The sequence below is a fragment of the Bombus impatiens genome, unplaced genomic scaffold (genome assembly GCF_000188095.3).
Source record: "Bombus impatiens unplaced genomic scaffold, BIMP_2.2 scf_0095, whole genome shotgun sequence".
In the NCBI taxonomy this organism is placed as follows: Eukaryota; Metazoa; Arthropoda; class Insecta; order Hymenoptera; family Apidae; genus Bombus; species Bombus impatiens.
Window position 1 is genome coordinate 197361 of NT_176514.1, and position 18953 is coordinate 216313.

The 18953-nt window shown below is 36.6% G+C and overlaps 1 protein-coding gene across 1 annotated transcript; it reads right to left on the reverse strand.

Moving 5' to 3' along the window:
* Nucleotides 1–2092: 2092 nt before the first annotated feature.
* LOC100749278 (acetylcholine receptor subunit beta-like 1) lies at nt 2093–5642 on the reverse strand. Its single transcript, XM_003486003.4, has 5 exons — nt 5224–5642; nt 4985–5121; nt 4557–4711; nt 3377–4421; nt 2093–3256 (listed from the first exon to the last, which is right to left on the reverse strand). Exons 1-5 carry the CDS (start codon nt 5279–5281, stop codon nt 3092–3094), a joined length of 1560 nt encoding a protein of 519 aa, XP_003486051.1. The 5' UTR covers nt 5282–5642; the 3' UTR covers nt 2093–3091.
* Nucleotides 5643–18953: the final 13311 nt, after the last annotated feature.

Here is an 18953-nt window from a genome sequence, read left to right on the forward strand (position 1 = left end):
TTCTTTTTGTGCGATAAATTCCAATACGTTCATTTGATTGTTGTAACGCTGATAAAATAATTCGACTTATTCAATTTTAACGATAACTAGATGTACAGTTCAGGTGGAACAAGTTTCGAATTGCTGCACGTGAGAACCAATGAGAGAATCCACAACTTATAGTTTTTTTATGGTGTTATCTGTCATTAAAAAAATTCTCTTCGTTTAATTTCGATTTATTAAACGAATATTTATTTCGATTAAAATCGTCCTGATCTAACGAGAATTCGCTATATTAATATACATTAACAAAAGTTACGTATTTCAATAGTATCGCAAGATAAAAAAGTTTAAAAACATTAAATCCAAGATACAAACGTACAAACAATAATATTATGTTAGCGCAATAAATTTTAAGATATTCCTACATGCATAAAATGACATTAACCCCAGAATATCCGACATCACTAGATACATTCCTTCTTCTTTTATTGATCGCATTTATTTTTACTTGTAATAATTATATACGTGTATATCCACAATAGTCGCTAAATTATCAAAACTTAACGGATTATCATCGAGTGGTTATAACCTGGAAAATGTTTTAAAATGAAAGCTATGAAAAAAAGACGCAAAAATCAGTTGCATTCATATTCTAGGGTTAATCAAAGGTGCCAGTTGTAAAGTTTTCTAAATTCGATTCTTATTTAAACTTTGATTTGCAATTGTAATAGGTAAGAAGTTATTCACAAGTAAAATACAAGAATTATCAAATACAGTCATCCATAACCCGATGACTATTTAAAACTGGCATCTTCAATTTCACGTGGTTCGTAAAATTTTCATTAAAATCGTCTCATTGTGATTCTCATTACACAATCACCCTTCGCATTCTCGAGTGAACAACGCTATAAAATATATGGAAGTAAAATGTATAGAAATCAATAAGCATCATCTAATTACTTCATTCTTGGGGGGACTAAATTCTAGTTATTGTATCTCGTTCAAGGAAGACACGTGTCACCCTATCAACTCGTTACTCTAATCGGGAATAGGTACTCATACACATCAGATTTCCATACAAGCATCGAGGACAACGAATCACAAACCTTCAACAATGAATTTTGTTAAAACGCGGGCAATATTCTTTTCACGCTTGACCTGAACCTCAAAATCCTTTGCCATCGATCGTCCTTCCTTCACACAGAGTATACCCTCGCTGTAGATATTAAAATTTTATAAAAGTCCAGGTCATTCAATCCTCGTGAAAGGAGGTTGGAAACAGATATACGCCTTTCTCCTTTCGCCGTTACGTATAAAATTATCAAAAGGACATGCAATTATCTTGAAGTGTTTTTCCATCGATCGATCGATGTAAATGATAACTTCGATTTGGAAAGAAATCGGCTTTGATCGTGCGTGACTTAATAAGACTGAAATGCGTGTTTCGTTACGCTGAATAATGGAGATTAGTGAAATAAAAATCGAAAATCGTATACGTATAATATACAGTAACATCATATATAACAATTGGGATGATTCGCGAGGCACAACTATAGGCGATACATATGAGAAAATCAACGATCGTTAAATCGACAACCATAAACACTCTTTGTGTATGAGACAAACTTTCTATTAGAGAAAACATGACCGTTTTAACAGTTTTCTGTACAATATACATGTAGCGTGGGTATCATATCTTCGTATATGACGTACGATATAATTTCTTACTTTTCTTCCCTTTTTAATAACGATTAAATACGCAAGGCCGAGACATTGTGCTTCTAATGTGCGCTTCCGCGGTGACGTCAGCGAATCTGACCAGCCAATTTCTCCTTCCTTGTCGTTGTTCTTCTTTTTTTCTCTTTTTTTTTTACGAACTGTTGAAATTTCTATCGAAGAATACAATTTTGTGATTCCATTGAAAAATTTGCAAAGAACCGGAGCGTGTAACAATGTGGAAGTTATGTATAATTATGTATTATTTAATTAACTAACGGACTAATTGCAAAATTCTGTTTGTGAATTTCAGCGATATTCAAATAAAATTTGGACTAATAATTAATACGAATTAGATGAGAATACAGCGAACGACTTTTTTCCCCAATATAATAAATATAAAGTAGAAAAATCAAATGTATCTGTCGATTGATAAACGTTGTCACGGCCCTTCGATGTTCTGCGTCGCGATGAATCATCAAACACGAGTCCTGTTAGATTATAATAATGGCAACGGTAATTTGCACGATTAATATCAAAATTATTTGATATCTACGCTCTATGCTTATTCTTAATCCCGACTAACCAATTACTCATCTAGGATGCACGGTCAATGGGATATTAATTTTAATATTAGATTCGCAATTTACATTTATTCCGCACTCGTTTCAGCATACTCATGACCAAGATTTTCAAGGAAGACAATTATAATTGTGGATGCAATAATGATTAATATGAGGAATGAACGAAATGTTTCGAACTAACGTGTGTCGTACAAAATATAAATTTCAAGTGACGAATAATATAAGACTTGAAGAAAATCAGAATTCAACGCGTGGAGTAAACAAATTGAAACAAAATCTGGTATATGATGTATTATGAATGAAATATATGTATATAGTTGTATGACGAGTGCAGTTGAGCTTCGTTCCTTGATAGTTTCACGAGTGTAATATTTGAAACCTCGATAATCGTTCCTCGGTATAAAATGAAGAAAGGATTGATCGTTATAAAAGATCCATGAGAGCGTCGTTCCTGCTTCCACTTTCATAATATTAACATCGATTCGTGATCTTTTCATGAAGTACCTTTGTTCTTCTATAAAATAAATAGAAATCAACGATATTATACTTTGGCAAACGAGGAAATAACTTTATCAGCAACTTTTATGTTGCTACGTGAAAACGATCCAAGCAACGTTTTTAAAATTTCCTATATCTATTCTTCGCCCACGCTTCGAGATTAATCTTTTCCGTTTCGATCTCGATTCGATCTACGATACTCGTAAAGTATACAAAAGAGAGAATCGAACATGACGAAAGAAGGAAGTAAAATGAAAATTATTGCGATAATGACACGCCATTCCTTCTTTAATCGACTAGATTTCGTGAAATTACTTTCCACGATAGATCTCTATGATACGATCCTGATCCACGTACTCAAAAATGTGAGGGGCGTCCATCAAGATCCCAATGGTACCCGCAGTCGTCACAATGAAGAAAATGTAAAGCTGCAGTCGATCGATTACCATCGCCACGTACTTCCAATCTTCTCGCGTCTGAAACACGTGTACATATTAACAACAAATTCTCGTGCTTTTTACGCTCCACTGTTCAACTACATTCGCCCACAAGTAACAACCAAAAAATTGTAACGTAACGATCGAGCGATTCCTCACCTGTATGTATAAATCTTCGTTCCTTAAATGTTCAGCGATAAATTCGACAGCCTCCGTTGCCTTGCTGGCTTCCGGACTGAGCAACACAGAGTCTGAACTTTCGGATCCTCTTCTATCTGCCAAACCCTCACCACCAGCGGCACTAGAACTGCTAGTCGTATGGTGAACCTTCCTATTGATCTTACAGTTCGGATGATGAAGATCGGATAGTTCCATCACTTCCATCTTCGATTTGGTCAACGAGGCTGGCAAATGTTTCGGCAACTCTGTCGGGCTTCCTGAATAGGTAGAAGTTGGTAACGTCACGTTCGGAATCTCCATCATCCACCTTAGACGAGTTTTCTTCGGTCTCCTCATCATTAATACCGTTGGCAAATACTTTAAGAATATTTTTCTGATTAGCTGTGGCATTCTGTGCGTTCGTGGTCCACGGAAGTTCCAGTTGATGATGATCACGGTGACGAGAATACTGACCGTGTTCATGATAAAGGTAAACAAAAGATACTTAGCGATCAGTGGAAGCACCAGAGACGTCGGAGGCAGAATCTTGCTGACTAATAATAGAAAAACGACCAATGAGAGTAAAATACTGATCCCTAGCGTCACTTTCTCGCCAGCCTCTGCTGGAAGGTAGAATACCAGCACGCAGAGAAAAGAGATAAGAACCGTTGGAAGAATCAAGTTCACCGTGTAAAATAAAGTTTTGCGTCTGATGATGATATAGAAAGTGATGTCTGTCTCCGTTGGAAAATCGCCCTTGTAAGTGTTTAGGTAAGCTGGAACGTTGATGATATCCCAGGTACCGCTCTTCCAGTAGTCGGACAAGTCGACGAAATTTTTATTGTTGTACAAGGCTAGAGAGACTTGGTCGCCGTTGAAAGTCCACGATCCAAATTTCATGATGCATGTTTGCTGATCGAAAGGAAAATAAGTTACATCGATAGTGCAGGAACTCTGGTAGATCGCTGGTGGAACCCAGAGAACGTCACCATTTGGATAGATCAGAACGTTGCTTTTGTAGCGCACCTCGTAATTGCCATCAGCGCTGGAAATTGGAAAAGTTGATGGTTCTTTGGAATTGGGGAGTCTTTTTAAAGTGAAATTTGTGCGAATGATACATGGGTTATGGTATTGCAGCGATATATAAATACAAAAGTACAAAATTTCAAAGGTTACGTACTTATTAAACAGTACAATATCCGGTTTCCATACTTTGTCAGGTGGTAACCTGAGAACTCCAATTCCACCGTAGTCTGCTTCGTCCCATTGTAATTGATAATCCGTCCAAATAAATCTCAACCATACGTTCGATTTCATAATTTGGTTCTTCTCGTTCTAAAAAATGACCCACATTCGTGTTTCTACTTTAGAACTGATATTAATCCTTTTCTATATAATGAACAATTCTATAAACTAATTAAAACCCATAGATAATATTTACATGACTCGTGACGTACATTATGTTATAAGTAATGATATTGGTGTTCACAAAAAATTACTGAGAAGTTTTACAGAATGGTTTAAATTGACACTCATACTGCCTGTCACAAGCACCTTCACTTACAGTAAATTTTATCTTTAAAATATTCGAGTATCAAAGATTCTCACCACGTTGATCAGTTGCACGAAAGCAAGGCCGAAATTCACGTGCACCTTCTCCGTCATGTTTTGCACGGGTCTGATGAGTTTGTTGTACCCTCTGAACAGATCTCGCACCAATCTCTCCTCATCTTCGGAGCAGAGACCTGAAGAACAATTTGATGATCAACACCCCAAATTCGATACCCAAGAAACAACTTAAAAGGAGCAATAAAACTGATCACGTTGCCGAACTTATAACCGCTTACCAACGCAGAAAACAGCAGAGATGAGGAGAAAACGCGCGAGCCGCAAACAAAAATACATTTTTGGACAAGTTTCAGATGTCCCACCCGTAGACACCCGTAGACACTCCACAGCCACCGCCACAGATCAATATGTGTACGCAGACGCTGGCCAATAAGTGCATTTCCTCTCTTGCCTTCCGATCCACTGCCGCTTACCCTCTTCCATGCTTGCGAAATTAATCAAGAACCCTTTCGCACCGCTGGTTTCCACGACCGAACTAGGTTTCTTCTCTTTCAATTCGATTTTTCCTCCACACCATCGACGAAAAAGTGGCGTCACACCGGAGTAAGTGGATGTTTGGACTTGGAACGTGCGACTGGGGTGTGACACGCTCAGAGTTTAGGGGTTGATGGGCAGGGTTGTTCACAAGGGATACGCTTCACAGATGCGCAGTCTAGATGCTCGCTGTGCGGAGTCGGTTCTACTTTATCGAGGGATTCTGGACAAGTTGGGGCATTGGCATGAGGGTAGTTAAGGGGGGTGGAATATTCGCGAGATTAAAGGATCTTTTGCTTTCAATTCTTCCTTTTTTAATCGCTTTGAACTTTGATTCGGCTCAAAATTGACTTCCCAAAGACGCAAAGGCTGATCATTTTTCGACCCTGAAGGGTTTCGAGATAACGAGAAAGATGATCGCAAACAATTTTCCGTGATTTAATGCTAAATTAAAAAATGTATCTGTTTTGGTTCGTGCTAGGTTTATTTTATCGGACTCGCATCGATTATAGATGAAAATTATACATTGGAAACTTTTAACAAGTACCGGTTGCTTAGTTGCATTTTCAGTATGTACAACAAATCAATACATACAATGTCACTGGAATTTTTAATAAGATACAATATACTTATATATTTATTAATTTAAAAATGCAGATGTTACACAAGCGTTGTTTTCGATTCGATCGTACTCTGAAGTTTGATTGGTAATTGGTTACTGTACAATGTACTTAATTCAAGTCTACTTTCTTCGAAGTTGAAAATGATTATCGACGCATAGAAGTGCAGAATAAGCAGCTGTGCGGTACTGCACTCTGTGTTCGCGTTGCGAACAATTTTGCAACAAATACATCCATTAAATTTCAAATTAGTAAATTCAATTAGATCATCCGAGTCAGATGTAGAATCTCGACGATCTATGGTCTCGATTATTTTTTTAGAGATCTATAGTAATGAAACAAAAAATAGTCAATTGTCGGTTTGAATAACTCTTTATCCGAAAGAGACTATTATTCATAACTTATTTGCTGCCACATTGTTCCCTTTTGGATTGTACATACAACCTCTCAAACTAATTACCGTGAAATTCCCTGCATTCTGCGTTTAATGCGAACCTAAAATTGGCAGGATTGCCAAGTTGCGTGGTAGGAACTCTGTCGGAGATACAATCATAGGTTATTTAGAAATAACCGATCTTCTGCTAACAGATAGAGATCAGTTCCCGAACGAGAGGAGCAAATTTGCGCAACAAGTAAGGCTGTCTTTTTTGATAGAGGATAAGATAAAGGAGGACTTGCTTGAAAACGATTATTTCGGAAAGAAAAGATTCGCAATAATATTTTATCAAGGTCGGATGATAAGATATTTGTAAAGTATTAATAGTTAATATTATGATATTAAATGAAATAGTTAATATTGAATGTATTAATAATTAATTAATAACTTATTGTCTGATTTTTTGTACAAAACCATTAGGTAAATGAATTGTAGGCTTGTATTTTGCATTTTACAAATAAAGGAATATTACGGAGAATGATGTTTATCTCTTCATAATTATTTTCATCGTCGCTATTAACAAGAAACTAAAGCTTTGCGAATAATTATAAATTCTGGTGAGGAGTGTAGCTCATTATTTATTCGAAAATAATTGTTCCCGACGGTTTTGATGACAGCTATGGGAATAATTATTTCAAACATCACGATGGAATGTAGATAATAGAATTATCTTTTAGAAACTGTTAAATTCGCGAACATTCGCAACCTAGTTAACTATGAAACATGCCCATAATTATCTAATAGTATTTAAGGTACAGTATGTGTTGTCAATGACTTATCTCTCTTTCATTCTCTCTCTCTATCCATCTATATCTGTCTCTGTTTATATCTATATCTATATCTCTCTTAAAACAAATTATATTGTACCAGTTGTACTTGAAAGAGTTAAAATAGACTTTTAATTTAGTAATTATAGGAATTTCTGGCTGACCCAGTTAGCAAGGAAATAACAAACAGCGTCGAATGGGTCTCATACGTTTCTTAAGCCAGAACACAAACGGCGTTCATCAACAAAATCGAACGATGTAACCACGATACATCCCAATCGATCTCGAAAATGATTCGAAGCTTGATTTGCGATTTTATTACTGAGCGCATCCTATTTCCCTACAAGGTTTCGCAACTTATAGAAACTATACCTGCCCAATCCGATAACCGCACGCCGTATGCGTATTCAAACGTGAAAAAATGCGCAGTGGAAAGTTCTGGCCAAGCAATAACCGCGCAATTCGTAAAATGTTCGAGACACGGGCCGATTCTAGAAAATCGGCAATCTGCTGCGGTCGACCGTGGTATACCATAACGTTTTACGTTTGTGTACCAGATCCCGTTGGCATGGTGTGGTGAATTCGGCCGGAGTTATTGTTATGTCAAACGATGCGAGTGCACCGCGTATTGTTACGACCGATCCGTTTGCTACTGCAAAAAGAGTACAGAAGAGAAAGCTGGAAAAAGAGAGAATATATATAATATAAAAAAAAGGAAAGGTACGTTTTTTTCGTTTTTAGCTTTATATACATTGTAAAGAGAGAAAAGGAATGTATCTATGCACGGGCGCATATACAGAGTTCTCGTGTGTGCCACAGACGAATTATTAAAAAAGCCTTTGTCGCGGCCCTTTCGCCCCGTTTTTATATTTAAACATCCAGCCAGCGTGTTCGACTCAGATCGACCGAGCCGAGAAGCTACAGCCAGCAGCTTTTTCACCTGCGATTCGTGGCTAACGATATTTTTTTCATCGAAATACACTATATACGTTACATAGACACGACCCGTAACGCGGCTGAGCTTGCTTTCAAGACAAAAAATTGCTATTTCAAACACTTTCTATGCTGGTCATCAACTGCATATTACTGTAGAACAAAAACTAGGATGGAACGGATGTTACTATAAAATCTTTTTATCGTTGTGCTTGGTACTCAGATAGATTTAGGCCGCGTTTTTGAAAAACTAGCATTGATTAAAACATTCGATTCAACGCCGAGTTACAGAGAAATAAACTCTGTTCTAGTTCTTAAAATTCATCGCCGTAATCTGGTCATTAGTACCGAAACAAAACCGTTTATACATTTGACGAGTTCCGATTGTTCCACGCAAGATTTCTTTGCACTGAAATTCCTTACACTCGCAAAGGCTGTTTAATTGACAAAGTTTTGTAACGACGAATTACGAATTCCATCCAGTAAAAACTCTTATTTCAAAATTTGCAGGTCTTCCTCGTTAACTGTGTTCTTGCTATTCATTGTTCCATAAGAACCTGAAACAAACAAATTAAAATACGTGGATTAACGAGAAGCGTAATATAAAATTTTCAAACTCCTCTGAATTTTTAATTAAAGCTCCTTAATATGTTCTATAAAATTTAAAAGTTATTATTCATATCACATTTTCCGAATTGTATTCCATCTTCGTGTCATTGTGCTACGCCATTTTATATCATAGAAATGTTTTTGAAATAGAGTAAAAGATAAAAGCCAATGGCACGAATATTTCGTTTGTTGTTATCCACCAAATTAATTTAACGCCACATCCAGCAGAAATTTCTCCATTGGCGTAATATCATCTTCGGATGAATCTTGAGACAATCGGTGATTTCGTAAGAGCAAAGCTACGACTGCAGAAACACGTAGGATATGTGCGTAATGGAATTCAGTCGGATAGGAACATATCTTTAGTACATACAGTGACTCGAAAGCAAACAATTTCGACAGACAATTTCTAGTCGAGACTTGCCTGCTGGTATTTTAGCTTTATGCAGGCCGATCGAAAACCACCGATGTCAGCATGAGCGGTCGCGTCGGGCAAAATAAGCACAGATCTAAAAAAACTTGATACAAATCAATCATTAATAATTATTTGCATCTATCTCTCACAAATGGTCAAACGATAGTAATGAAAACATTTTTCTTCGCTGTGATAATTACTTTGTCGATACCTCAATTTAGAAATATCAATAAAGTTTTTTAAATATCTTTTACATATTAAGCACGTTTTATGCGATATAACCTGTTGTCAGAGATTAGAAGGACGCAGTTTCCATAGCAAAGCCATCGAAATCTTCGTAGTTAATTGAAGACATTGAGGTACTGCTTCTGGATCAATAGGCAAACGATATTCAATTAGACAAAGGGCTTAAACGTTAACGAGCTCGAGATTTCGCCTTTGATATTACTGACCCAGATACGTCGGGCCAAATGATAATTCTAATGTTTCGATTAAAAAATGAAAGGTCGTTGTCGAAGGATACAAGGAAGGTTTTATTCGAGGATGCAAACGTCTATATATTAAAAAAAAAAAAAAAAAATAAAAACGAAGATATTCTATTATTTGCATTTCTTCTGTAATAGTGTTTTCAATTCTAGTCGGTTTTCAAAGGTATTTAAATAACCACTTGAGATGCTTCTATCCAAAATTCAACCTCAGTTGCAACCAAATTTCAACACAAAACAACTTTCATTTAACTAGGTAAAGTTTTAAAGCCAATATATGTAGCAAATGTAACATGTTAGCAATCAGTTGCAAACTTTTACTGAACGTATACCTAATTTTCTAACGATGACTCTATTCGCGAAACGTAAACTCCAAATTTCTTGCTCGTGCCGAAAACTAAAAAATAACATTCGTTGAAAGCAACAAATAATTTTTCGGGCGGAAATAATTTAATTCGTTAAACGAGCGATCGACGAGCGAATAAAATACATGTAGTGTGCGCATTGGCTTTTTAGAGAAATTATACGAACTCATTACACGCACACAAAAGAATTGACAATAAATGGAAATCCCGGGAACAGAGGAATATAATTACGGCTGATCGAAAATTTTCCAGTTTTCTATATTTTCCCAGGGGTCCTTGTGATTACGTCCATCGGATGTTTAACAGTTAATGACCACTTGTTCCGATTCGAATTAACGAAATTCCACGGAGCGAACGCTTTTCCTCGACGATTACAGAAAGGGTAGAACATTAACGAGCAGATAATTCGCTGTAAAAGCGATTGAGAATACATTCCGCAACGCAGAACAGGAGACTGTTCTGCGAACAAGGATAAAGAAAAAGATTTTGCTCTGTAATTTGGAAATACTTGTATAGTGAGAACCTGAAACGTGATTTCGTTCTGTTATTTAGTAACAAATTAATTAGGATTAATTTAGATCAAATAACTTTCCTGATTCCTAGTCGCGCCACATTTTTCATTGAATTTTATTTTCATCGCGCTTTTATAGCTTGGAATATATTTTTTCAACTCCCGATATAACTCGGAAACGAGGTTGTACTACACGTACGTTCGTATTTTATTAACGAAAACCAAAGAAAACCCGGTTCGGTCCCCTGCGGTCGTGTTAATTTATTAGTTATAGAGACAGTCGGAAGGGTCATCAATTAACCGTGCTGGGAAACAATGACCGCCTTCGTACGGCAAACAGCTGCAGATTCGTTTGTGAACGACACAGTCCGTCAATAGATAAACCGAATGATCGACAAACACACACCAAGGAACAATCTAATTTGATTTGAACACTTGCGGTATTTCTACTGCGACTGGTATTTACGCTACCCACTGATATTCCAAATGCTAATCGCAAAATATGTCATCCTGATTTCCACATTTCGCCATCCTGATTTATAACTAGACTGCAGATGTAAAATAAATCCATAGTTTCATCGACACCACTAAACAATTAGGATACAAACAGAGATTCGTTTCTGGCAATTATTATTTGCAAAAAATTACTTCTAGAAATATTTTGTCATATTTGAACGATATCTATTTAAATTTTTGAATGTTATTAATATGATCGGCCACATTAAATAATGTACAGCTACATGAATATACACGTATCCTTTGTTTAACGCGAACGTTTAATGGAAATACGACAGTTTGTATTGAAAGAGTCACTTGTTGCAAACACGATCGTAAACAATTCAAACAATTAACCAAGTTATCAAGTGAGTTTGTAGAGAATTTAACTATTTCTATATGGTTGTTCGATTATTATTTGATAAGTTTAATTTTCACATAACACTGCCAATACACTTGCGAATTATACATCATGACCAAGTAGATACCTTTTAATTGGTTTTCCTCCATTTATATAAATAGAATCTGAATCTGTAGAATTTTCAGTGATCACTAATTTAGTTGTCTAAAGAACCTGATTAACATAAAGTCCATTCCAAATTGAAGAAGATTAAGTATCATGACGAGTAGATTCCCAGAATAAAAAACAGAGACCTGCCTATTGACCTTATACACTGTTTAAATTGGTCATAAATTTTTAGATATGCAACCAGTTAGGATGTAATTTATTTCACACTCTTATGCTGACAATTTGTTACCAATAACATCGTTTATGAACTACTTTATCGCTATACTTTTGTATTTCTGTACTGGTTATGCTTGTATTATGTTATATTTTACGTTCAACGATTTAAAAGTGCTACGTCATCTGCAATTGAAAAATTCTTCATTTTAAATTCTACGCACGAACTATCTTTTACATCCTGCACATTATGCATTACATTTCATATTTTAGATTCAATATTTTCTACTCTGACATATTGTGTTTGTGCCATTCTTCATTCTAGGTAAAGAATCGTTTTCGTTCACTCACGCTTTATAATTTCTCTTAACATATACCTATAAATATTTCTAATTCCGATATAAGACGCAAAATATAAAATTCGAAGATAATTTTTATTGGCTGATTTTTGTCGTCATTAAGATGATTATCCATTGATGTAGCCATTACAAGGAGAGTTGTTGCCGTTTGCGAACCCGCGAGATTCAGGCCGTTGCTCGGCTTGAGAATTCCTATTACTATCCGCTTAATCGTTGCGGTTATCAGTTTGAAACTTACAGTAACCAAGTCACTGGTGCTTCAGCTTTGTAAATTTGCCTAGAGAACTTAAGCATCATCCATGAAGACAACGGCTTTTAACGACTTTTCGCTTACTCGCTATCTATCCGTGAACAGTGATTAACGACCTTTCGGATAACCTTTCGGACTTGAAAAATTTCTATCGAAATTTTATCGAACAGTTTTCTCCAACCATCTTGCTTTGAACAAAAGCTTATCCCAGAACTAGAAATACTTAGATCACACTTGAATTTGTATAGAATATATTAAAAGTTATTTTGTCCCAGGACGACAAGATTCGAAAGAAGCTCTCCTTCATTGATAAACATTGAAGTTAATAACAAAGTTAATTCCACTCAAATAAGCTTGATTATCTTACATCAGCGTTGCATATTGATTAGGTTGCATTAAAGAGTAATAATATTCTTGCGACGCACCGGAGTGTCCATAAAACTTGGAGACAAGCGACAATGATTAACAATCAATTTTGGTTACAAGGCACTTCGTCGGTGTATCGTCGTCCTAGATCTTTCAAACGACAGTAGCAGCCGTTACTTCAATGAAGATGACAGTGAAATGACATTATAGAGTGCTCCCTGATGTCCAAAGAATATTGAAGAAGAAACCGAGGAGAATAATTCCTGACAACGGCATTTTACAACGACAGTGCAGTACGTAAAATATTTTATAGCATGAAACAAAATATAATAGGATGGAGAAAAAAATTCATATCGGAAATACATTCTATAAAACCTAAATACATTTACCAAACATCTAATGTCTAATAAATTAAGTAAGCAAAAAATGGAATTGTTACCTTATCGTGGAAGAAAAATGTGACAGAGTTAGAATCAATTTCGTTCTAGATTTCATAAAAAGCCCTCTTCTGAAGCTGCAACAGAATACATTAAACGATACTGGAATGAATATTCAGACCGTCAAAGTATTCAAATATTCAATATCTGTTATGAACACTGATAAAAAGAGCTCGTGAGTAGTCAGAAAAAGGAGTCCGAGCGGTCAGGAAAGCCAGAATAAAAGGCAATTCTATATCTTCGATGTTTCTGACCATCTCGTCTAATCATTTCCTTTATTATCAAGTTATCATAAATTATTACGACGAAGCATCCAAGTAAGTTGATCAGCAAGAACTTTCGTGAGAACCGATTCGACCATATCCTTTGATAACTCTTCAGCCTGGTTAATTATTCAGTTTAAGCAGCTAATCGCGATTCCAGGAAACTGTGCGCGATTTAAGAATTCTAAAGCTATCCCAATCGATTTTCCTTCGTTCCCTTATGATAGCACGGTTGTTCAGAGATGAGATGCACGCGGGGTGAAAACTAGACCACGGTTAGGCGCAAGAAATATAATTGATGACGTCCTGTTTTGACAGAATCGCATTATTCTGACTACTTACCAAATCCAGCTGCGTGACCGAATACATATATCCCGATGATAATTAATATTTGCTTGAAACTTGCGTCATTATTCACTCTGATCTCTCTAGTTTCGCATTTTTCCTTCTTTCTTTTCTACTTTTCTCGTTTTCTTTTTTCTTCTTCGTTCTCTCTCTCTCTCTCTCTCTCTCTCTATCTTTTTGATTGGCCTCTTTGAATAGAACTCGTTGCTCGTACTTTCCTTAGGCAGTCTGCTCTTGCTGTTTGCATTGAGAGCATCGAGGGTTACTGGAGTTTTGGAAACTTCGTCCGGAGCGAATTTTGAGGGTTTGTGGGAATGTAGATTGTTCCAGTAATTGGTTTTTCTTTTATGAATTTGTAGTGGGAGAATGTTTTGTTCTTTTCTCTCTCTCCTTTTTTTTGTAAAGGGAGCCTCAACGTGGTAGTACTTAATAGAAATTTCTCCGAGGGTTTCTATAATTCGTGGGAACTAGCTGTAAAACGTTTGAAAACGTACCAATAAACAGTAATCGATATTTCACTTAGTTTTAATTTCACAATTACATTTTTATAAACAGCGCAGCAGAATCGATCGAGTAAAAGCGTGTGATATTGATACAAGCAGAGTCAAACACACTAATAGTCTGGCTTGCTGATACGATAGATATACGACGAGACAACGACATTTTTCCATATGGAAGAATAAACAGATTTTATATTAACTTTTAAAGCCATCACACACAGTTCTTGCCGTCGCAAAATACTGAAAGAAAAAATGTGTTGATATGAAAGCATGGAAAATAATCCACTATGTATGTATTTCGTTCAACTGCTTCAAAAACATTTTGTCTTCCGTAAACGTTTTGATTAAATTGACATCGATTTCGATCATATGTCGTCATTGCTATCGAAAAATTGCATTCTGGGTTTTTGCTTCGTACGCAAATAATTGTGTGACTCACCGTGTGCATCGAATAGCCAAGGTTTCCTATTCATCGTGAGGAAATTTAGCAAGTATTAGCGTGAAGCATTAGCAAATTTATCGATGGTTCGATTATCAGCGTAGATAAGAAAAGAAACGAGTGGGAACGCTGAGGGATTTCGTCCTTCATCCTCAATAACCCGTTCGTTATCGCCTCTACCGTGTCCATCAGACATGACTGACGGAGATTAATGGAGGTTGCCAAGTGACGAGTGGAATAAGGGCGCCGTTGCTTCACGGCACGATCACCGGAATCGATCTCGTCTTTCAGCAAATCGTTCCACAGTCATCGACATGTCCATCGATGGAAAAACGTGCGATTCCTTACTCCTTAACTACCCAATGATTTTTATACCGACTGAAAAACAAACGAAGTTCGAACGCCGGAAGTCAACAAGTTAAACTTAACATCCAATTAATATCGGCGAAGTAGGAATAATGAAAATAAATTTATCGTTCTGTTACACTCTAATACGAAGTCTTATTTAATTAAAATTGGGCGGCGCATTTGTTAGAACTGAAAAAGCAACACGGTAAATGTTCCATGAATAACTATGTAATTGTTTAGTCAGGAAGCGTTTCTTTTGATTATAACCGTACTTTATTGCATCGCGTTACTTTGCAGCGCGGTGAAACGTTAAGGTAGATACATGACCGGAACAGGGGCTGGAAGAATATTACGTGGAAATACTTGATATTCGAGAAAATTAAAATGTGGAGTTTAAGATATGTGTTCTTCCCGGTGCCACAAGAAATAGCCAAGGATCACCTGCTATAAAATTCAATTTAATACGAAGCTGGCTATTACTTTCTATTAGTTTCACTTCAAATTTCAAATGAAAGAAACTTTTGTATCGTTCAATTACAGTTTCATTTTTTTTAATTTACATTCAACTAATTTTACCATGATAAAATCCGTCATACCGAATAAATAAGATTATGGTTTATACATAAAATAATCTTGTTGCATTTTGTATTTTTGCAGCAACAGAATTCTCCATGTGAGAATGCTATCCATGTATGAACATGTTGATAAATTCAGAGACCCATTTTCCTATTACCTTCATTACACTCGACCGATTTCTAGTCTACTAAATTTTTCATAGTGTTGACGCACCATCAAAAGCATGTTATCTCCAAATTCTGAAAATTATCGATTTCAAAACTAACAGTAACTATTCATTATGCAGAACTATTCCAGCACAAAATTGGCATTTTCGTGAAATTAATTATGTCACTGTTACTGTAGCATATTATTCATTGTTAACGGATTACCAACAAATGTAATAACCCTTCGACAGTGCGACAAATTATATTATCTGTTGCACTAGTATCTGTATATGAATGTCGAAACGTTTCATAATAAGCGATAATTTCATAATTTCTGTCATCAATATGTGAATCTGCGAATATAGTTTAGCATTTAAGTGATATCGTTTAATAGAAAGAATGAGAAGGAAATTGTGATCGTCAATTGTCTCTGTCTGATTCATTATATTCGTTTAACAATTTAAGTAAATCTGATTTATTATTATTTAATGTAATTAAGTAACTATTTATAGCAGTATTTATGGTATTGGCAGAGATACGTATGGCTGTGTCTTTGAACGCGATGACATCATTCTTTGTCTTGCATGAACGTGTGTGCAGAGAGCGCACGTGTAAAACCGTAAATTTCTACGTGCAAATTGCTTTGTTATTCGCTTCATTAGAAGGCGCACCTAAAGTTGTAATTGAAATTTATGAATCTTCCTTTCTTTTTAATTTGTTCTGTAATGAATTTCTATCGAAAATTATTAAAAAATAATACCACCATCAAGTGCTAAAAATTTTGATGACAATCTATAATAGCAGAACCATATACCCAATCGCTCGAATATAAAACGTCTCGGGCGCAAAAATGAGAAAGACCTGAATTCTTTCCACGCGGAAGCGTGATGGAATAGGGACGAATAAAGGGATAACTCAATGCCGTAGATCATGTCGAAAACAAATCCATCATCAATTCTCGATAAAAGCAGGATCTGAATCTCCCTCAAGATTCCTTCTTCTTTTTAGTGCCGATTTTTACTCAACCTGAAATCCTTGCCCTCTTTATTATCTCTGTCTCATTCGGTTTTTCCCGATATGGTCTTTCGCTTGAATATCTTCGTTCCTCATTGATTTTTCGCTTTCCTAAATTTCTCTTACTACACTGAACAATAAAACCAATATTAAAAATTAATAAACCGATAGTTGGTTTTGTTAAGAGAAATTACCTACTGATTGTGAGACATATCAGATATTTAGAAAATTATAAGTTTAAAGAACTTGTTTGGTCTTATCTGTAACTGTCACTGTCATCACAAATATTAATCTTCTGGTATACATAATGTAAATATATGTACATAACATATAATATATTTTTCGGCCCATACGTTTATGCTTTGGTAAACACGCTTGGAAAGGATATGCAATATGTCGCGTGAAAGCATCCACGTGGAATACAAATGCATGAGATAGTGGCCAAGTAAAGGCGAAGGATATTTGTCTGATCGGGTGGCAAGGAGGCCCTTGCCTTCCTAAAAAGACCATTTCATCCCTTTTCGTGACGGCTAACGTATTGTATCAAGTTTCCGAGTCGGAAATCAGCTGAGCATCTTAGAAATAACAACGATAAAACGAAGTTGGAATTGTACAACTGATAAATACAAAATATTTTAAAATGTAAGTATATTTCTTATATACGTGTCCAATAAACGAAATAAGAGGAAATAAAATACAAAAGCTGGGGATTCCACTAGAGAAGAGCAGTGAATCGTACGCTATAACAGGGATAACCCCTGAGTGGCCTTGAGCAGGCAATTGATCTCTGGTACAGTACAAATAAGGCGGACTGAGATGCATGGAAATCCGGGTGTGTCACAACGTTGGATAGTATCTGGAGTATCCGGGCTCGTTATCGACACGCTCGTTTAGCATGCATCCAGTGGCGTGTCAGCGAGATTCCCAGCAACAAACAAGCTGTCTCATACACTATGAACCTAGATCTATTGGGATAAACTTGGCAAGGTTAATCGGTACGAGCCAGGCAGGTGGATAGGGTAAGATTGAAAAGAATCGAACGTAAACGGGAATATCTGCCAGGGATCGGAACGTCTGCTCGATATTCCTGGTGGTTCCCCTCTTCGTCTTAATTCGTTCGACTCACTAAGGCCCCGACAACGGGGAAAAAGAAGAATGAAAGGGGCCAAAGAAGAAAGAAGCAAGCCGAGAAATCAGGTTGACGGAGGCTGAAGACACTGGTGCACGCCAGAGAGGACATACTGCTACGTGCATAAAGCTAGAAAACGAATGAGCGAAAAGAAGAGGGTTGCAGTATGATGGAGAGGGACGAGTTTCTGCGGGAACCCCCAGGGACGATCGCGGACCTTGTCGGGCCCATGTCTGTAGTGGAAAGGGCCAGAATACGGTTAGGTGATACGCCGTTCGAGGACTCTGTCTCGTACAAAAGCTCTAGTTCATGGATTTCAGACGCATTCTTTAAATATAAAATGTTAGATTTCAATTGTGATAAGAACTGTTACAAAATCTAGACGTAACAGGGTAGTATCGATACTTGTAAAGATTCCTTCATTTTGGCGTACCAACCTGTACATTTTTAGATGCATTTTATTGTACAACGTTTTCTCCTATAGTTACTAAAAACAGTTGCAACCAATGAGTTCATTCGGTGTGCTTCCTTTCCTTACATTGCAGGTTTAATAACCTCTCGAATAACTCTTAGTTACTAACTATTATATATATTATGATTCTTACTTGAAATTGATTAACATTGTATTATATTTTATTTCATTAATTAACAACTATTAGCTCTTATTTGAATAAAATATAAGCCCCATATATAAAACGATAAGATATATATATATATATTGGAGATAAAGGGAGAGATGCGAGCGGCTAACGGGTACACCCGTAACATTACGACGACACTGGTAGCCTCCTCGACCTTTCGCGCCGTGTCCATGGCTCTCTCGCTCGGTTTCATGGGACGGATACGGAAAGGAGAAAAGAGAAAGAGAAGTACACGGACAGGCGGTTGCCGAGTGACTGAACGTCGCTGCGGGTGACTGGGACGCGCGGGGCTGCGAGTTACGACGGCGGGAGAAGCCAGTCGGCGAGTGGGGATGCAGAGGGG

Bases quoted from the DNA above. Each gene is read 5' to 3' on its own strand.
- LOC100749278 (XM_003486003.4), bottom strand. From the start codon at position 5,281: ATGTATTTTTGTTTGCGGCTCGCGCGTTTTCTCCTCATCTCTGCTGTT. The intron at 5,122-5,223 runs GTAAGCGGTTAT...ATTGTTCTTCAG, and splicing joins CTCTGCTGTTTTCTGCGTTG to GTCTCTGCTCCGAAGATGAG. The intron at 4,712-4,984 runs GTGAGAATCTTT...GTCATTTTTTAG, and splicing joins TCGTGCAACTGATCAACGTG to AACGAGAAGAACCAAATTAT.